Genomic DNA, 21,928 nt, shown 5'->3' with positions numbered 1-21,928 from the left:
CAAGGACGTGGGGAGGCAGGAGCGAGTGTGATCCCGAGGTCAGCGGACACGCGGCCGGGCAGCAGAAGTGCAGGACGGGGGAGGGTCGCTCAGGTGGTGCGAGGTGGCTCCGGGGGGGGGGGGGTGGGGGGGTTGCCCAGTGGCCGGCTGGGGGTCAGGGAGATGAGGACCCCACCACCCCGGGACCCGGCGGGCGGGCGCCAGCCCCCGAAACGAACCCCGATCGGGTGCCCCGACGAGCTGGGCATGGGGGCTGGGGGGCAGCCGCCAAACGGGCTCCTTCCTTACCCGTAGTAGCGGAAGGCGTTGATGATCTTCCAGAAGTGCTCCCGCTCCAGCCGCTCCTCCTCCTCCTCGGTGCTGCTGCGCGTGGCGGCCGCCGCCGCCACCGCAACGGCCGCGGCCGAGCCCAAGCGCCCCGCGGAGAACTGCACCTCCACCTCCTCGCTGGCCCCGCGGCCGCCCCCGCCGCCCTCGGGCAGCTGCGAGGCGGGCGGCGGAGGGCGCCGCCGTCGCTGCATCGCCGCCGGGGCCCGGGGCCTGGCTCGCTGGCGTCGGGCCGCGACCGAGAGCGTGGCGGCGGCGGCGGCGGCGGCGCGGCCTCCCTCTAGACGGCGCCCGCCGCGGACATGCCCCCGGCTCGCGGCGCGCTCCGCCCCCGCAGCCCTCAGGCCTCCATCCGCGCCGGGCTCCGCCAGGTCCTCGCAGCGCCCCGCACGGGCGCGCATGCGCAGGCGGCCCGCGCAGGGACGGCCGCTCCGGCCGGCGCCTATTCGCGGCGGCGGCGGCGGCGGCGGCGGCGGCCGAGCTCCGGCGGCGGCGTGCTGACGTCAGGACGGCGCTCCGGGGGGCGGGGCTCCGGCCCGGGTGGGCGGGGCGAGCGCGTGGCTCGGGCGGGGGTGGGGAGTGGAGCTTGGTTCCCGTGGGCGGGGCTCCGGCCCGGGTGGGCGGGGCGAGCGCGTGGCTCGGGCGGGGGTGGGGGAGGGGTGGAGCTTGGTTCTCCGTGGGCGGAGCTCCGGCCCGGGTGGGCGGGGCGAGCGCGTGGCTCGGGCGGAGATGGGGGTGGGGTGGAGCTTGGTCCCTGTGGGCGGAGCTCCGGCCCGGGTGGGCGGGGCGAGCGCGTGGCTCAGGCGGAGATGGGGGGAAGGGTGGAGCTTGGTCCGCGTGGGCGGGGCTCCGGCTCTGGTGAGCGGGGGCTCCGGCCCGGGTGGGCGGGGCGAGCTCGTGGCTCGGAGGCGGGAGGGGTGGAGCTTGGTTCCCCGTGGGCGGGGCTCCTTCCCGGGTGGGCGGGGCGAGCGCGTGGCTCGGGCGGGGGACGCGGGGGGAAGGGCTGCGGAGACTTGGAGCGCCGCCCGCGCCGACTCTGCCCAGCAATCCCGCTCGCCGGCTCAGTGGAGGCTTAAATTCTAGCGGAGCCGGGCAGAGCGCAAAGGAAGTTAAATGCAGGGCTGAACACAGTTGACTCGCGGTTCAGCTTTCAGGAAGTTGAACTCCAGTTCCTGAATGAATGAATGAATGAATGAATGTCTCGTTTTCTTGGCAGGAACGGAGAGGGATGCAGTCTTCCTAAAATCTTCCTCCCACCGCGGCTGGGAAACTAGTCCCTGGAGCTTTTGCAGAACGCCGCTGGACTCCTAAGCCATGCCAGGACTTTAGCTCTAACTCTCTCGAATTCACTGTTTTGCCCCATTTGGACTCGGGGCTGAACTGGAGACCCTGCCTGCGTTTAGTATTATTCGGGAAACAACTTAACTCCAAGTCCGATTTAATTGACACACACTACAAGACCGTCATACGAGATCATGGTAAAAGGAAGTTGTTTCATTTAGAAGTGCACAATAAGACAGGGACTGTTAAGTTCTGCAAAAGACGCTCATGTTGGGGCCCGAACCAGAACACAGCGGATAGTGCACTTGCCTTGCATGCCGCCCACCCCCTGCACCAAACCCCCACAACAGCGCAGAGCCTGGAGTAAGCCCTGAGCACCTGAGCACCGATGGGTGTGGCTCAAACACAAACGGAAAAAAGGGATTCTCGTATTGAAAGCTAAGTACTTCTTTTCATTACCGACATGAAATTTCAAAAAAGGCATTTTCTTTTTCGTTGTTTGTTTTTGTTTGGGGACCACACCATGCTTAGGGTTACTCCTTGGCTCTGAATTCAGGAATTGTTCCTGGCGATGCTCCGGGTACCAATATGGGATGTCAGAGATCCAACCCAACTTGGCTGCTTCCAACACAGGAGCCCTACATGCTGTACCACCGCTCTGGCCCCAAGGAATTTTCTTTTAAGAATCCGTTAATATTGCAGTTTATGTATGATTTTATACCATTTTAAAATCTAGATGCAGTGGGTCAGGCTCTTGCCTTCCACGCGGCTGACCCAGAACTCTGAGCTCAGGTATGACTCCCCCTCCTACACTCCGTTGGAAGCCAAGAGCATAGAAGCAGGAGTAAGCTCTGAGCAGGGTCACATATGCCCCTCCCCCCCAGTTTTTTTAATTCTTTTTTAATAGTGATAAAGTAGTGGGTCAAAATTAAAACACAAACACACACACACACAATTGACAATTTCATTACCCCTATTGCCCTTCATCACTCTACCAGCTTCTTGCCTACTCTTCCAGATTTTCTCTCAAGGCCTGTTTTTGTGAATCTGGGCTTTACAATTTCTACATAGGAGGCTGGAGCAATCGTACAGTGGGGAGGGTATTTGCCTTGCACTGGGTCGACTGGAATTCTATTCTCAGTATCTCATGTGGCCCACTGAGCACTGCCCGGAGTAATTTCTAAATGCAGAAGAAGGAGAATACCTGAGCATCTCTGAATGTGACCCCAAAAGCAGAAAAAAATAGAATTTATACATAAACTGTTACCAATCCTGTTCTCTCACAATCAAATTATATGCATTATAATTTGTTAAAAATTTGTTGAGTTTTTTTTTTTAAATGACACTGAGATAGGTCTGATAACCTAAGAAACTCAGACTAGAAGGCCAGCATGACAGTACAACAGATAGGGCATTTGCCTTGAATATAACCCACCCAGTTTCAATCCCCAGCACCATATATGGTCTTGGAGCACTGCCAGGAGCAATTCCTGAGTATAGAACCAGGAGTCAGCGCTGCCCAGTGTGACCGAAAAAAAAAAAAACAAAGGTGAAATAAAAGAGAGATTTAGAGAAGGATGCAGTGGATTATGATAGTCAGCTATATACTTGCCAGTATCATAGAACAGATAAATTAATTTCCTAAATAGAGGCATGTCTGGATCTGTCTCACATCTTGTAGAAGGCCTTAGGGGATGTTATTAAGATATACAACCTAAAGCCCAATCTTTATTTTATAGATGAGAAGCTTTGAAATAGGTATGTAATCATCATGGAGCCACACCGTAAGTTACTGGAACCACACCTACCTACCATCTACTCAGGTATAGTGTCTGTTTTGTGTTTGGACGCAGATCATGATCTCCCTTTAACGACAAAGAGACTCCAGAGACTGCAAACAGCAAGCAGGGTTTATTGCAAGACTGGCTAGCCAGGGTCGAGTCGCCTACGCAGACACACAGGTCTGGCAGGATGGGAAAGAGCCCGAGCTTATTCAAAGGAGATTTTATATAGGCCGTTACAGCAGAGCCCGTGCATTTCATAGCCAATAGATTTGTAATAACCCATACTTTCGTGACCAATCTATTTTAAAATATGTCACTCCTTAGCCTACGGTTTAAAGATCAGCATTTGCGTCAGTGCTTAGGAGCATCCTGGATTTTTAGGGCAGTCTTAGATCTTGTGACATGGGTCTTGTGAGAGACATCTGATTATCTGATCTGACCCTCCCCCCTTTCTTGTGACTTGCAACTTGGGGCACCTGTATCTGAATTCCTTGCTCAGGGTCAGAAAAGCCAGTTATTTTGCAATGCGGGTTTCTGTTAAGCTAAGCTAAATTAATTCTGGTGGTCCATTTTGGGCCTGTCCCTCACATTTGGTAAATATGTGATTGTCACACTGGCTGTCCTTTTAAAATGGTAGGTGGGCTTAAAGAGATGGTACAGCGGGTAAGATGCTCACCTTACACATATGGTTGCTGGGGATTGGACCCAACCATATGGACCAGCATCCATATGGTCCCCTGACCCTGGTAGTGATTTCTGAATGCAGAGCCAAGAGTAACCCCTGAGCACCAAGCACCACTGGGTGTGGCCCCAAAACAATAAATAAAATGGTATGTCAACACTTGCTTGACAATGCATTTCTCAGACTAGTTTCCCTATTGTATCACCTTGTTTCTTAACTCAGTTGAAAGACCCAGAGAAATTGATATTCTTGCTTAAAGACAATTAATATTGATGTAGGCAGGATAGGGAAGGCCCCCTCCCAAGGCAAAAGCCACTTGGAAGAAAACAGAAAAAACAGGAACTAAGGCCTGAAAAGACTCTCACCTATGTACAACTACAGAAGCTCCTGCAGAAAAAAAAGACCAGGAAAAGAATTTCAAAGAAGACCATCACCACTCACAACTCCCCTAGTAATCTCCTTAGCAATGGACTTTGACCAGCTAAGCACCACCTGGGTGCATGTTGGAGAAACTTTATAAAGGCCACCTTGAACAAAGAAAGACCCCACATATGCTGCCCAAGCCCATGCCCTGCTTGTGCCCACGTGGCCGAGCACATGTGGTGGCCTCCATGTGGTGGCCTCTTGAGATGTGTACTTTCATGCTTTTATATCTAATGCTGTGTTATGCATAAGGGCACTCTCTGCCCTTGGAGAAGCCCCTGTTCTCTCTTGAACGCATTTCTCTCTCTCTCTCTCTCTCTCTCTCTCTCTCTCTCTCTCTCTCTCTCTCTCTCTCCACACACACACACACACACACACACACCTTCAAAAATCCTCCAAATAAAATCTATTTACTTCACTTCTCGTCTACTCCTGAAATTCCTTTTTGCAAGGCAAGACAAGAACCCAGTAGCCCTGTGTCCCGGGCGGCAGAGGTGTATCTGAAGAAAGTCTTTCTCCTCCCCAATTCACGTGAGCCACCCGACATCAATATCACCGTTTAAAATTCATTTATTCAATTTTTCAACAAATACGTTGATTGCTTCTTGAACCTCTTGCAGTGAATTAAAGATAACATAAGGTATCCACTAACTTCTGGTTCTGTGCATGGAACATTGCTTTATGTTGTCATTGTCAGGTTGTTTGAAAGTTATAGAGTCCTCAGTTCTATTATTTTTAAATGGACATAATATTACATCCCCTGTGTGTGTGTGTGTGCGCGCGTGTGTGTGTGCGTGTGTGTGTGTGTGTGTGTGTGTGTGTGTGTGTGTGTGTTTTGAGCTACCCTCTTGATGCTCAGGGATATTCCTTATAGAATTATATGCATTGTCAGGGATTAAACTCAGGTGGCCCAAATACAAAACATACACATATCTCTCTGGCCCCATCATCTCATGTGATTTGGGAAATGTCAATGAAAACAATAATGAGAAGTCTCACAGATGTAGGATAACACCGGTCTATCCTTCCTGCATAACCTCAGAAATAGTTGATAGTTTGTTTATTGGACTGAGGAAAAGAGAAAAACACCTTAAGAGGTATCTTGCCCTTGAGCAGTCAGGAAGGGCTTTCTTATGTTGATTTGGCTACCTGACTGGGTGGAGTGTCAGCCCAGACTAGAAGGGAGCTGGAGAAGGGGAGAGCAGGGCTGAAAGATGGACTACCGAGAGACTAGCAAGGGGAACATGTGCTTGAGAGAACCTAGGCCCTCCACAACATAAGTTCTTCTATGGGATAAACTTCCTTGTAATAAACTGCCACTAAGATCAACCGGCCTGGCCCTCGTCTCTTCCTTCATCTGCCCTTGGCCAACAGCCGTCCAGATGCAGGCCACACACAGAGGCTCTAGGGCACCGAACGCGGGCGGTGAGATAGAGCCGTCCAGAGAGCCCGCGAACACACAACCTTCTGCGTGCATAGTTTTTTACAACAGGTCTCATACATACTATTATTATTCAAAAGATGCAAGACAGGTCTTGGAATTAGGTGAAGAGAAGGGAACAGTAATGAAATTGTTCATAAGAATCTCAGAGATACTATTACCTAAAAGTTGCGCAACAAGTGTTGGAGAGAAGAGAACCCTTGAACCCTTGTACTCTGTGGGTGGGAATGGAAGTTGGAGCAGCTGTTTCAGAAAACAGTTTGGAGATTCCTGTAAAAGTTAACAGTAGCTGGAGTTGGAGCCATAGTGCAACAGGAAGGGTGTTTACCTTGCACACACGGCCACTCCATATCGGATGCTCAGCATCCTATATGGTCCAGCGAGCACCACCAGGTGTACTTCCTGAGTGCAGAGCCAGAAGTAACCCCTGAGCATTGCCAGGTGTGACCCCAAAAGCCAAAAACAAATAATAAATAAATAATAAAAATTGAAAGTCAGACGGGAGGAGTGGAAAGTGTTTTCTCAGCAGGGAGAGCATTTTTGCAAGACAATGGGAGCTTTGGTTTACATTGTTGCATTCTTTTGACCATGTTGTGCTTTTCAGGCTTTCACCATCGCCTGGGCCCAATCAATATTAAGTTAGTACGAGATTTCATACCTTTAATAGGCAATATCTGCGCCTTGTTTTCAGCATGAAGAAATCACAGAAGACAGACCTTCAACACAGACGATTTAAGTGGGTTGTGGCCGGAGCAATAAAACAGCGGGCTGGGCATTTACCTTCACGAAGCTGACCTAGGTTCAATCCCCAGAACCCCATTTCATTCCCTGGGCCCACCAGAGTGATCCCTGAATGCAGAGTCAGGAGTAAACCCTGAGCACCATTGGCTGTGGCCCACCCCCACCCCCCAACAAAGATAACAATATAGAAAACTGGGGGAGCCAGAGAGATTGTACAGCAAGTAAGGCATTTGCCTTGCATGCAGCTCACCCAAATTTGATTCCCCAGCATCTCGTGGTTCTTGAAGCACCATCAGGAGTGACTCCTGAGTGCAGAGCCAGGAGTTACCGCTAAGCATTGGCAAGTAAGGCTCCAAAACAAACAACAACAACAACAAAATAAATAAGAGGGTGAAATCTCTAGGTGCCTTGGGAATGTGGACTGGAAAAGACTTGTCTGGAATCTAAAACCAATTCAAGGGTATGAAGGCCTTTGACGCAAAAGACCCATCTCAGTAGCCAAGAAAACCACAGAGATGCAGAATTCCAGATGCTTAGATGTTTTCTGGGAGGGAGCGATAGCACAGCGGGTAGGGCGTTCGCCTTACACGCAGCCAACATGGCTGACCCGAGTTCGATTCCTCCGCCCCTCTCGGAGAGCCCGGCAAGCTACCGAGAGTATTCGATATGCCAGACACAGTAACAACAAAGTCTCCAATGGAGACGTTACTGGGCCCGCTCGAGCAAATCGACGATCAACGGGAGGGCCTTTACCTTTACCTTACCTTAGATGTTTTCTGAGGGGAGAGGTGTCTAGACTCTGAAAAGAGGCAGTGCCACTGGAACAAAGTCCATGCAAAGTATATCAAAAGAAGACCCTCAAGGGTTCCCTGTGGTCCCCTTGGCAACCACCCTAGCAACAGACTGGGGGAGGCGCAGTTTGGGAAAACTGTATCTTGTCAGAGGAAATGGGGGTGCAGTGGGGGGGGGGCTATCTCTTTGGCCCACATCTTCCTGAAATGTGTGTTTTCTTATTTCCGGTCCGTTCTGGGGAAATGGTTAGCACATCTCTGCCTGTGATGTGTAACCTGAACTCTTTTTTTTTTTTTAACTCTGACATAGTCCATGTTCTCTCTTGAGAATGTATTTTTATCTACCTCTCTCCTCCCCTCCCTTTACTTCCCGAATAAACTGATTTTACTTTACACATACAAAAGAAATTCAAAAGTAGGGTTCGGAGTCTGCAACTGTACCTCATGATGTCTCGCTATTAAAAATTTTTTTTAAATAAATAAATAAAAAAACAGTATGAGAAAAATTTTTTTTAAAAAGTAGGGTTCGGAAAGTAGTTCAAGTAGCACATGCCTAGATTTGAGATTCTGAGTTTGGTCCCTGGCACCTTATGGTCCTACAAATTAAAGATAGAAGTTTCATAAAATATCGTTACTCTGCTTCTGGATATTTGCCGGAAGAGTAGAATCACAAATTCGAAGTGATATATATCATCCCCCCATGTTTGTTGAAGCATTATTTGTCAGTGTCAATGCCTGCAAACTATCTCAAGTATCCATCAGCACCTTGAATAAAGACTTGGTGTATACACAATGAAGCCCTCAGCGGTAGGGAAAATTAAGGCAAGCCATTTGCAACAACAAAGATTGTAGCAAAATAGAAAAAGAAAGAAAACACCAAATGATTTGACTCACATATGGTGAATAGAGAAACAGATGAGCTTTATATTTTTAAAAAGTAAATATTTTAATTTATAAGACCAACCCCGGCAAGCTACCGAGAGTATTCGATATGCCAGACACAGTAACAACAAAGTCTCCAATGGAGACGTTACTGGGCCCGCTCGAGCAAATCAACGATCAACGGGAGGGCCTTTACCTTTTTTTTTTATAAGACCAATTAATGGTGACCAGAAGGGAAGGAGGAAAGATATGAGCAAGTTGAGGCAAAGTGTTGGAACAGGCACAGACATTCATTCAGGTTCTTGTTGATGTTGGTGGATCCCACGGGTGGCTCACACAAGTCAGGAGGAGAGAAAGACGGTCACCCTCTCTCACTTCCCAGGAGTCCCTGGGAAGACTAGGACCGGTAAAGTCTGCAATGAGCCCCTGCTCGGCACGGGCCTAAGCCCTGCCAGCTCCACAAGGTGGCCGTCAGGCCACACCTGAAGTCCCCTTGGTCTTCTCAGCGCGGGAGTTGATCCCCACCACTTGATGGCTCTGGGAGCCACGGACTCAGGCTGGGGCGAGGATTTGCTCTTTGCAGGAAAGGAGAGGCCAGTTCCAGGCCTTACCCATGGTTTCTAGGGTTCTTGTCTCGCTTGCAGAAAAGAATTTCAGGAGTAGACAAGCAATGAAGGTACAGATTTTATTTGGAGGTTTTGGGAGAGGAAGAGAGAGGGGTAAGCAGATAAGTGGGGAAATGAAAAGTAAGAGAGTAACGCGCTCAGAGGGAGCGCGGGCTTCTCCAGAAATGGAGAGGGCCTTGAATGGGCTTTTGGGTGGGGTTTTATAGGCTCTTGGGGTGTCTTGGTCCGGAAGTTCTGGAGTCTTCTCTGGGCTGATCCACCAAAAGTTAATCGGATTAAAAGATGCAGATGCGGGGTTGGAGCGATAGCACAACGGGTAGGGCGTTTGCCTTGCACGCGGCCGATTCCCAGCATCCCATATGGTCCCCTGAGCACCACCAGGAGTAATCCTGAGTGCAGAGCCAGGAGGAACCCCTGTGCATTGCCGGGTGTGACCCAAAAAGCAAAAAAAAAAAAAAAAAAAAAAAAAGATGCAGATGTGTCTGATGGCTCTACTGTGAGGGATCAAATTTCTTCTGGGTCTGCTGAAGGGCTGATCAGGTCTTGTTTCCTTCCCAAAATTTTGTTGATCTAAATTTCATTGCCAAGGGCTTTTGCCTGTCTACCTGCCTACATCATTGTCCTTGAACAGTCAAAATGAAAAGATAGTAGAGCAAATGGCCAAAGTGACTAAAAGACTTTAGGGAAACAGAAAAGAACAAAGACCAAGGTACGGAAGCTCCCGGAAAATGGGCGAGGACTCCTAAAGCAGGATTCCAAAGAGAGGCTCAAGCTGAAGCCCGCCCCCTGCCCCAAAGGTGGGTGGGTGAGCATTTATTTTGGCCCAAGAATGGGACATTAATATAGGGGCGAGGATGCTGAGATGATGATTTGGGAATCCAGCAGGGCCTTGTCATCAGGTTATCGGCACCACCAAGGTCTCCCTTGTGATCTTCCAGACCAGGCGATTCCTTTCTGCATGGGCCATATCCCTAATCTCACCATCCTGTTCCCCCTTAGTCTCTACCAAAATAAATTAATTGGGGGCTGGAGTGAGAGCACAGTGGGGAGGGCGTTTTCCTTGCACGCAGCTGACCTGCGTTCGATTCCCAGCATCCCATATGGTCCCCCAAGCACCACCAGGAGTAATTCCTGAGCGCATGAGCCAGGAGTAACCCCTGTCCATTGCTTGGTGTGACCCCCGCCCCCCAAAAAAGGCAATTGATTAATTAATTAATTAATTAAATTGTATGGTAGAATTCTGGAATTTGGGGCTGGAGCGATAGCACAGGGGGTAAGGCGTTTGTCTTGCATGCAGCAGACCTGGGTTCGATTCACAGCATCCCATATGGTTCCCCAAGCACCACCAGGAGTAATTCCTGAATGCATGAGCCAAGAGTAACCCCCGTGCATTGCAGAGTGTGACCCAAAAAAAAAGCAAAAACAAAAAAAAATGGAATTCTGGAATTTTAGGAATGAACTTGATATAGAATGTACAGATGTTGATGTATATATGGTTTACTAAGAAATTCTATAATGTTTTATACTAATGTTTTGTCCATTAAAAATTTAAAGTGTAGTTGAAAAAAAGAAGACATCTTTTGGGCTCAAGAGATAATGCCAGGGTAAAGGGGCTTGAACACAGCCATCACAAGTTCAATTCCCACACTGCATACCTTGACTACTGCCAAAACTGATTCCTGAGCACAGAGCCAGGAGTAAGCCCTGAGTGTTGTAGCCCAGAAATCAATAGAAAATTATCTTTCACCTGTACTTGGGGGGTGGGTGCTGCTCAGGTGCTGCTCAGGAGACTTGAGGGCCCTGAACCTATGGTTCAATGCAAGGGTCAACAGATGTGATGTTACCAGGGCCCTTTGGTGTCAGGGATTACTCAGGTCCTCCCTATGGTGCTCCGGGTCCTCAGGCTGCACGCAGGCATGCTCAGGGGACCATGTGATACCAGGTCAATTGCATGGAAGGAAGACAAATACCTTAAGGGCTGTACTACCTTTATGACCCCTTACCTGTAAATTTATTATTTTTCTGCTCATTTTTATTTATTTGTTTTGCAGCGGTGCTCAGGGTTTCTCCTGGCTCTGCACTCAGGAATCACTCTTAGCAGTGCACCAGGGACCATATGGGATGCCAGGGATTAAACCCAGGTTGACCACATGCAAGGCAAATGCCCTACCCATTGTACTTTGGCTCTGACCACTACTTGTATTTTTTTTTTTTTTAACAAAATCAGTCATCACTAATGTGGGTGAATATCAAATACTCCACTTGTGGTCTGAATAAAATGAAAGTTGGAAGAAGTAAGCTGAGACAACAATCAGCTTCTACAGATTTTTGACATGAGTAATCCTGGTTTGGGTCTTTCCAACTCATATCATCATTTAAACTGTCAATACCCTCATTCCCAGGCTGTTGGTCCAGTTTGCGTAAGTAAAGTTCTCTTCTGTTTTGTGTTGGGGCCCACCAGTTAGAGCTCAGAGGCCATTGCCCACACTGCCCCAAGAACAGTGTGGTGCTGAGATTGAACCCAGGCCTCCTGCTTGCAAAACGCTGTCTAGCAATTTGAGCTATCTGTCCCACAGTTGACTTCAAAATATTACATCTGCTAAAGGACTAATAGTGAATCACTAAGGTTTTTTGTTTCAGTTTGAGGGCCACACCTGACTGTGTTCTGGGCTTACTACTGGCTCTCCAATCAGCCCTTTGTGTGTCTTTCATTTAAGAGTTTTGCATTTTATCCTTTGTCCTAATAGCAGGATCTAGGCTAAACATACTTTATTTGGTTTAAAAATAATGAACATATTCTTCACACAACTAGAAATTTGACTCCTGTGAATGGTCTCCTTCTACCTTTAGTGGAGTTTTTTATTCTTTCCTTAAAAAAAAAAAAACACATAAAAAAAGAGGTAATAAAGAGTTGTGATCTACAAAGTCAAAAAAAAAAAAAGAGGAGGGCTGGAGTGATAGCACAGAGGGTAGGGCGTTTGCCTTGCATGCAGCCAACCGGGGTTCAATTCCCAGCATCCCATATGGTCCCCCAAGCACCGCTAGGAGTAATACCAGAGTGCGTCAACCAGGAGTAACCCCTATGTATGGCTGGGTGTGACCTAAAAAGCAAAAAAAAAAAAAAAAAAAAAAAAAAGAGGAAACATTCAGGTTTAGAATAATTGCAGAGGTTGGAAGTAGTAATTAAAACTACATAAAAGTAATGGATGGACTTAGGAAATATATATGTGCCCTGAAATATAAGTTTGTAACTAGTTTTAAAAAAATTTTTTTTGCTGGTCACACCCAGCAATACTCAGGCCAGCAGTGCTCAGGGGTTACTCCTGGATACCTAGATATACATTCAGGAATTACTCCTGGCGGTGCTCAGGGGACCATATGAGATGCCAGGTCGGCTGTGTGCAAGGCAAATGTCCCTACCCGCTGTACTATTGCTCTGGACCTTCCTTTAAAACTTTTTTATATTGGGGCTGGAGCAATAGCACAGCGGGTAGGGCATCTGCCTTGCATACGGCCGACCCGGGTTCGATTCCCAGTATCCCATATGGTCCCTGAGCACCGCCAGGAGTGATTCCTGAGTGCAGAGCCAGGAGTAACCCCTGTGCATCGCCGGGTGTGACCCAAAAAGAAAAAAAATAATAAAAATTTTTTATATTCGTAATCACAAGAGTCAGTACCCAATTGTAATCACTGTATATACATTGATTGTTTTAATGCTCTCAATAATATTCTGAAACTTAGAATAAATTTCTTTTTATCTTTTTTTTTTATTAAAGAGAGAAGCGTGGGGCATTTGCCTTGAACACAGCTGACACACCTTCCCTCCCCAACCCCCCGCACTCCATATGGCCCCCTGAAGTCCGACAGGAGTATTCTCTGAGCACAGAGGCAGGAGTAAGCCCTCAGCATCTCAGAGTATGGCCCAAAAAAACAAAACAAAAAATAAAGTTTTTAAAAAGAGAATCTAATGGAATTTTGTGTGAATTTTAAGACCTGAGTTAGTTTACGAAATAAGTCAGAGATTAACTGCCACTGGGAGTTTTTCCAAGAGCACTAAAACAGTCTCTATAAAAGTATCTCCTCATTCCAGAAACTCTAAATGTTGTTTTTCCTTAATTTCAAGGTAAAAACATAAATTGAACAGACATTATTCTGTGCTTCTGATACAGATGGGGCAAAAGCTGAAGTGGCAGGTGGCTGTTCCTTTGTGATTCCCAGGTTCTTTCAACATTTTTTTTTTTTTTAGCTTTTTGGGTCACACTTGGCAATGCACAGGGGTTATTCCTGGCTCTGCACTTAGAAATAACTCCTCCTAGCGGTGCTCAGGGGACCATACAGGATGCTGGAAATCGAACTCAGGTCGGCCACGTGCAAGGCAAATGCCCTACCCGCTGTGCTATCACTCCAGCCCCAATATTTTTTAAATTTTTTTTTCCTTTCAACATTTTCAAGAATGAAAATATTGAATAATAAACATGGTCAGACTCGGAGTTCGAAAGCAGAAACATTTATTGGAAAGTAGAATAGAAAAGCAAAGAAGCTCCCCAAGTGGGTGTTAAGTGGCCACAAGCCTGAGCTCAGCCACCTACTGAGACACACACAGACACACACACACACACACACACACACACACACACACACGGGGCAGATATTCAAGGTTTTATTCACACACCAAAACACATTCATACAAGGGATTCAGTGCTGAGGGTTTGCAAGCTGGGACTGCTCACTGGGCTTGGAACCTCAATCAACTTCAAGGAGAGGTATTTTGTTGTTGTTGTTGTTGTTGTCTTTCCCCGCTTTTTTGGGTCACACCCAACGATGCTCAGGGGTTACTCCTGGCTCTGTACTCAGGAATCACTCCTGGCAGTGCTGGGGGACCATATGGGATGCTGGGAATTGAACCTGGGTTGGCCTCGTTCAAGACAAACACCCTACCCGTTGTGCAATTGCTTCAGCCCCCGGGAGAGGTTTATAAGCCCTGTGCCCTCCTGCCTATGTGCCTGGGTGCATGCCTGTGTGTCTGGGTGCCCCCTGCCAGGTGCATTCTCAAGACGATGAGCAAGCAAGCAGAGATACAGAAGCGATACAGAGTGCTGAACACAACTTGTTCCATTTCCTTGTGTCATCCTTGTTATCTATGGGCAGATTCCTGGGCATTTATGTCCATTCCCCTGGGGTCTGGCATGTTATTCTTACTAGGTTGTAAACTCATGACCCTGAGGCACAAAATGGAATCTGGCTTTCGGTCTCACCGGCAAGGGGAAACTGAGGCATCGTCTTTCACTTCCTCATGTAGAAATTAAGAGGTAAGTTATCCAGTGAGTATACTGTTGCATACTTAGGGCAGTAGTGAAGCAAATTTACCAAAAATCATTTATTAAGTTATATATTACTCCCCACTCCCAAATTCCGTATGCATGGGGATTTTCACGGGTGGGGCGGGGGTGTTATACTTTGGTTGGACTTTTACTTTTTTTTTTTTTGCTTTTTGGGTCATACCTGGCAATGCACAGGGGTTACTCCTGGCTCTGCACTCAGGAATTATTCCTGGTGGTGCTCAGGGGACCATATGGGATGCTGGGAATTGAACCCGGGTCGCCTGCTTGCAAGGCAAATGCCCTACCCGCTGAGCTATCACTCCAGCCCCTGGTTGGACTTTTAAAAACAGATTTTACATATAATTATTTTATTGATTTAAATTTCTTAGATATGTAAAGATGGAAGTTCCGCAGTATTTTCAGAGCAGAAGACCTTTAAAAATCAGTCAGAATCACGTATTATTTGTGTTTGGTCTAGGAACATCATCCAAGTAAAAAAAGATATTTTCTACTCCTTGCTTCTCTGCAGAGCTAATCTCCAAGATCTTCTTCTTATTTCACCATCTGTCACCCTACCTCTCCTGGAATTGTTGAAAAAGCAAAATATTAGACTCTGCTGTTTGAATGAGCAGAATCACTATGATATCCTATCATCACTCTTGACCCTGTCTTTGAAGAGCCTATTAATTTTTAGAAGAGACTCTTTTTGTTTATTTGGATTTTTTGTTTTTGTTTAATTGGGGGTGGGGGGGGGCTAGGGCCACACTCAGCTGTGTTTGGTATTGACACCTGGCTCTGTGCTCTGGAAACACTCCTGGCAGCATTTAGGGGACCATATGGGATACTGGAGATTGAACCAGGTCAGCCGCATGCAAGTGACTGTACTATCTCTTTGATCCTAGCAGATATTCTTTTAATGCAATCTTTAGGTACATGTTTGCTACTCAAAAGTGTTACTCTGGGGCTGGAGCGATAGCACAGCGGGTAGGGCGTCTGCCTTGCATGCGGCCAACCCTGGTTTGATTCCCAGCATCCCATCTGGTCCCCTGAGCAACGCCAGGGATAATTCCTGAGTGCAGAGTCAGGAGTAACCCCTGAGCATGGCCAGGTGTGACTCAAAAAGCAAAATAATAATAATAATAATAATAATAATAATAATAAATAAATAAAAAGTGTTACCTTGCACCAGTGTCAACAGTTGCCTGGGAATTTGTTAGAAATCTAGCCTCAAAGCTTGAGAGATAATACATTAGTTTGGGTGCTTTCCTTGCACATGGCCGACTGGGGTTCAATACCTGGCATCCCATATAGTTCCCCATATGGTTAGCCATACGGTCCCACAAACTGCTAGGAGTGATCCCTGGGTAAAGAGTCAGGAATAAGCCTCGAATACAGCGTGGGTATGGTCCCCCAAAAAATAAACACAAAAATACAGCTTCACTTAAATCCCTATGTGATTTGCATGTACATTAAAGATAGAGAAGTATGACTTCAGAAATAATACAGAATCTGCGCATATGATTTTTTTCAGCATTTTCTTTCAACTGAATTACTATGAGATACACAGTTACAAAGTTATTTATGATTGGGTTTCAGTTATACAATGTTCCAACATCTGTCTTCCTTTCACCAGTGCACGTTTTCCTTCACCAGTATTCCCAGTTTCCCTCTCTCCCCACCCCACTCCCTACCTCTATGACAGACAATTTTCTTTTTTTTTTCTTTTTGGGTCACATCCGGCGATGCTCAGGGGTTACTCCTGGCTCTGCACTCAGGAATGACTTTTGGCGGTGCCCATGGGACCATATGGGTTGCTGTGAATCGAACCTGGGTCGGCCGCATGCAAGGCAAACGCCCTACCCGCTGTGCTATCACTCCAGCCCCGACAGACAATTTTCTATTTTCTCTTTCTCTTGCTCCTCTCTCTCTCTTTTCCCTTCTGGTTAGTCTGTCACTGTCTGTCACTGTCCTCCCGTTGTTCATCGATTTGCTCGAGCGGGCCCAGTAACGTCTCCATTGGAGACTTTGTTGTTACTGTGTCTGGCATATCGAATACTCTCGGTAGCTTGCCGGGCTCTCCTAGAGGGGCGGAGGAATCGAACTCGGGTCGGCCATGTTGGCCGCGTGTAAGGCGAACGCCCTACCGCTGTGCTATCGCTCCAGCCCTGGTTAGTAATAATTATATATATATATATATATATATATATATATATATATCCCTTTACCTAATTTTAGCATTCAGTTCTTGTCCAGAGTGATCATTCCACATATTATTGTCATAGTGGTTTCTTCTCTTTCCTAACTTCCCTCCCCCAATATGAATCTTTCTGATTAAACCTCTTGTTTATTCTTTCTCTGAAAGGCTATGTTACGTAAGATACTCTTACTGATATGAACAGACCAACAACTAAAAACCATCTTAAATAATGTGCATTTGCTATCTTACCATGAAGTTCCAAGGGGTTCAATACCAGATTGAACCATTGATATCACTTATGTGATCTCTCTACCCTTCACTTCTGCTATTTTCAGTGTATTAGGCATAGTTTCAACATGTCACTGAAAATCACAAGACAGTGATTACCGTGCCAGGTATCACAGTCAGAATCAACAAATCCAGAAAAAAGAAGAAAAATTCTGTTCTCTATATGTTTATTTAGTAGGGATGCACTTTCTGGAAGCTTCCTATTAGACTTCTGAGCAGTGAGTAACATTCCTGCTTATAGCAATGTCATAATTACCATGATGGGGCCAGGTTGATGGTGCAGCGGGCCAGGGGCCAGCCTTGCACTCAGCTGACTTGGATTCCATCCCTACGTTCCCTTGAGTGATCTCTGAACACAGAGCCAGGAGTAAACACTGAACATATCTGGGTATAGACAAGATAGACAACAGAAAAGAATTACCATAACAGGTTTAGGATAATTAATATTATCCTCACGATAATGAAAAATATTATATCTCATACCTAAACTAATCAAACCTCATCTTTTTAATTTTTGGGTTTGGGGCCATACCCAGCGGTGCTCAGGGCTTCCTCCTGGCTATGTGCTCAGGCCTCACTCCCAGTGGATTCAGGAGACCATATGTGGTGCTGGAGACTGAAACCAGGTCAGCTCCATGCTAGGCAAGCATCCTACCTACTATGCTATCTCTCCAGCACTAAATTTCATCTTTTAACAAGAAGAATGATGAATGCATGTAGAGATGGGGGTAGTCCACTGCTAAGAGCTTAGAATGAGTTATCTTCATGTTTAAACAGGAAAAAGAAAAAAGAAAAAAATATGTGACAGAAATTCTCTTTAAGGAATAGATCCTCTCTTATTAATATATCCCATAGCATAGTCATAACTAAATATAGGTACACATGATTAATGTTTGGCTTTAGTTAATTGTACTTTATGCCAAATTAAACCCTGGTGCTATGTAATTTACTTGCTAATAAATTGGCTTACATGAAAGTTATTTGGGGCAAGGCTTGACCTAGACGAAATTTTTGATCTATTGCAACACTTTAACATATCTACCAGCCTCCAGCCTTCCCTTTTTAATAAAGTAGTAACTTCGATTCTTGTTTCAATAACTTCCTTTTCAAAAATGAATCGATCATATTGCTTTAATTTGTTTAATTTTGGGGATCATACCCAGATGTGCTCAGGGCTTACTCCTGGATCCCTGTGCTTCTACCAGGGATCACTCCTGGCCCACTCGGGAACCACGTGGGGTGCCAGGGAATCATACCCAGGTGAGCCAGGTGCAAGGCAAGTGCCTCATCTACTGTACTATTTCTCTGACCCCTGTTGTTGTTTTCTAATTTTATTTTGTCACTCCAGCCCTCTCTCTTGCTTTTCTGACCCATATTTAATGATAGTTAACTACCTCTCTCCGTCAACGCTCAAGAATCAGAGACGCTGTGTCATTTGCCAAGGCACCAAAAATCAGATGGGCTGAACACACAATGAGGTTTAGAGATGACCGCTGGACTAGAGCCATTACTGACTGGATTCCAGGGGGTTGTCAAAAGATTGCGTGGATGCCCACCTACAAGATGGTCAGACTTCATCAAGACCCTGAATGAGGGGCTGGAGCGATAGCACAGCAGGTAGGGTGTTTGCCTTGCATATGACTGACTCAGGTTCGAATCCCAGCATCCCATATGGTCCCCTGAGCACTGCCAGAAGTAATTCCTGAGTGCAGAGCCAGGAGTAACCCCTGAGCATCGCTGGGTGTGATCCAGAAAGCAAAAAAAAAAAAAAAAAAAAAAAAAAAGACCCTGATTGATCGGTTTGAGGCTCTGCATGTTCCTAGAATGAGCAGATGCCATTGGGCTATGCTAGCACGCAACAGGGAGGAATGGAGACACTACTGGCACCTGCTCGAGTAAATCGATGAGTAACGGGGTATCAAGTGATCAAGTGATCAACTACCTATCATATGAAGTTTAAGTCCTTCAACAACATACAATGTTCCTAAGTTAGTCACAGGAAGTCTTTTCAAACATGGTTCCCTTTTGAACCTCTTCCCTCATCACCCCCCAAAAAAGTTACTCGTCCCTTGGACCTCAGAACTTTCCTCTTAGTGAGTTTCTCATACTGCTTTGCAATTTGTTGAAATACCTAGTCCTCCAGCAGAATGTTGCCTATGCACGGACCATCACTGTTTCTAGACCGAATCTGATGCAGTATAGGTAACTGCTGTTCATCCAGTGATTGTGTACTAAGGGAGGCTCAGCAAACAATGGTGGAGAACCAGATAATAAATATTTGTGGAGGCTGAAGAGATAGTACAATGGGTAGTTTGCTTACCTTGAGGTGGTCGATGGGTTCAATCCCTGGCTCCCTATATGGTCCCCTGAGCACTGCCAGAGGTGATCCCTGAGCGCAGAGCCAGGAGTAAGCCCTGAGCACTGTGAAGGTGGCTGAAAAACCAAAACAATAAAAATTAAAAATTAATAAATATTTGGGGCATTGCAAGTCATAAAGTCTATTAGGCTCCTAGTTGCCATCGTGGCATGGAAGTAACCACACAGAACACATGAAAGAACAGGAATGACAGGTTCCCATAAAGCCTTATTTTAAAAAGTAAATAATTGGTTGGATTTGACCAATTGGACATAATATTTTTGCTAACTCTTTTTATAGGCAAATAAAAGTTGAGAATAAACATTTTGTATTGGGCTGGAGCGATAGCACAGCGGGTAGGGCGTTCGCCTTACAAGCGGCCAACATGGCCGACCCGAGTTCGATTCCTCTGCCCCTCTCGGAGAGCCCGGCAAGCTACCGAGAGTATTCGATATGCCAGACACAGTAACAACAAAGTCTCCAATGGAGACGTTACTGGGCCCGCTCGAGCAAATCGACGATCAACGGGAGGGCCTTTTATTGTCATAAATACTGTTTCCCCCATATATATTTTTTTGGCTTTTTGGGTCACACCCAGCATTGCACAGGGATTATTCCTGGCTTTTGCGCTCAGGAACTACGCCTGGCGGTGCTCAGGGGACCATATAGGATGCTGGGAATCGAACCCAGATCGGCTGCGCACAAGGCAAACACCCTACCTGTTGTATTATCACTCCAGCCCCTCCCCATACCATCTTGAGGCCCTTGTGGGTCTCAGATATTATCTCTAGTTCTCTCTCAATATATTAGCTAGAATGGAAGTAGGTGGAATCAGAAACAGGAAACATCCCTCCATATTTGAGAATCTGAAAGCTTATCCCAAATTTTATAGATTCAGTAGTCACTCAAAAAGAACTAGGGAGAGACCAGAATCAATTCTTTTGAGTATCAACTGTCCGACTAAATTTAAAGTATAAAACTTCAAGCTAGAGTTGTGGCTCAGGGAGTGCCAGAATTTTACCATTCATGTAAAATATCTTGAAAAATCAATGTTCTGGGAAAAAGTGTTATTTTTCTTTCCCTCTCTTTGTGTTTTCATTTGTGGAAAGAGGATTTGGCCAAGTAAAATGCCTTGTGTACCTCTACTGCCTTCTGTGTGTCTCATCTGATTGGTATATTTGGGAGAATAGACTGGGCAGGATCAACTCAGTTGTTTCTTTTTAATTAAATTTTTAATTTTTAATGAATCACCGTGAGGTACAGTTACAGACTTACAAACTTTTGTGCTTACGTTTCAGTCATACAATGATCGAGTACCCATCCCTCCACCAGTGCCCATTCTCCACCACCAATGTTCCCAGTATCCCTCCCCTTCTCCCTTTCTTCCACCCTCCTTTATGGTTCAACTCAACTCTTGATCTTATTTCTTTTTCATTCATTCTTTTTTATTTGGGGGAGGTGATGCTCAGGAATTACTCCTGGCTCTGTACTCAGAAATTACTCCTGTAATTGCTCAGGGGGCCATATGGGATGCCAGGGATAGAACCCAGGTTGGCAGCATGCAAGTCAAGTACCATAACCTCTGTACTATTGCCCCAGCCTCATTTTTTTTCCTTTTACTTTCTGTTTTCCTGTTGGGAGAATTTTTTTGCAGCACTCTTGGCAGTGCTCAGGGCTTACTCATGACTATTTGCTCAGGGATCACTCCTGGCAGGGCTTGGGGGGGCATCTGGGGTACCAGGGATTGAACTGGGTCAGCTGTGTTCAAGGCAAACATCCTACCTACTGTACTGTCACTCTAGCCCCTGTCCCGAGAATAAACTTACTTTTTGTAAGCATGATTCTTTCTCATTATTTATAAAATCCTGCCTACTTGGAAAAGTTTTATTAATCCAATGTTGTTTGTAACTACATGTGTAATATTAAATAATTCTGAATGGTGTTAGGAGGTCAGTTTGCTCTCATATTACTCCAAAGTAGTTGAGGGGATTATTTTGGCCATTATCCGCCTTTGTCTTACTGCTCTACACCTTCTGAACCCAAGTGAAGAGAATTTGTTTACTATGCCTTCTGATTTTGTGTATTCCTAATGCTATGGTATTGGGATTCTCCCTGACTGGTCTAACTTATTCCTGGAGATATCAAATTACACCACTGCATCTTTCAGATGTGAAAAAAGTCATCTAGTTCCCGTAATTCCATGATCACTACTTCTATCAAACTTCTATCACAGAATAACAAGCCAGTAATACCCTTTCCCACGTGGTACTAATGCCAGGTACCAGGCAATTTAGGACTGTCCCCACAACCCAAGCCCACTGCAACTATTTCCAGCATGCTTCTTCCATCCTGGGAGGATCCTCCCAATACCCTTTATTTGGTGCTCCCTTCTCTATCTCAGCTGCCTTTCCCCCTAGCATGTGTGACTGGCCTCCAAACCATGGAGTGAACCTCTTGGCACTTCTCTCCGCTATTCTTGGGTGTTAGTCTCCTATTTGGTTACTTTGTGTTCCCCAGATGAATGCAATCAAAAAGCAACATTTCTAAAGAGTTGTTATTCTCTCCAAAGTCCCAACAAAAATCTTCTCAGAGGATGCAAAGTGAGACTTGTATCACGGTCACTAACCTTTCTTCCTTCATGTCCTGTCATCTTTTTTGGTGGTGCCAGGCACTGATCCCCAAGCCTCAGGTATTTGAGGCTTGTTCTCTATCACTTTTCCTACCATATTTCTTTCAATGAGCGTTGTTGAGAGGGGAGATTTGGGGGACCACACTGGAAGTGCTCAGG

At 46.2% G+C, this 21,928-nt stretch overlaps 1 protein-coding gene across 1 annotated transcript in view; it reads right to left on the bottom strand.

The window, feature by feature from the left end:
* Window positions 1–675, bottom strand: part of CARNMT1 (carnosine N-methyltransferase 1) — a 41,086-nt gene extending 40,411 nt beyond the window's left edge. The window contains exon 1 of the mRNA XM_056118786.1: window positions 289–675. Coding sequence (XP_055974761.1) covers window positions 289–521 — 233 coding nt within the window. The 5' untranslated portion in view covers window positions 522–675. The remainder of the gene's footprint in view (window positions 1–288) is intronic.
* Window positions 676–21,928: the final 21,253 nt, after the last annotated feature.

Source organism: Sorex fumeus, unplaced genomic scaffold (assembly GCF_029834395.1).
Source record: "Sorex fumeus unplaced genomic scaffold, SorFum_2.1 ptg000038l, whole genome shotgun sequence".
NCBI classification, from domain to species: Eukaryota; Metazoa; Chordata; class Mammalia; order Eulipotyphla; family Soricidae; genus Sorex; species Sorex fumeus.
The sequence above is the reverse complement of the archived record's forward strand: the minus strand, read 5'-3'. Positions and strand labels throughout refer to the sequence as shown.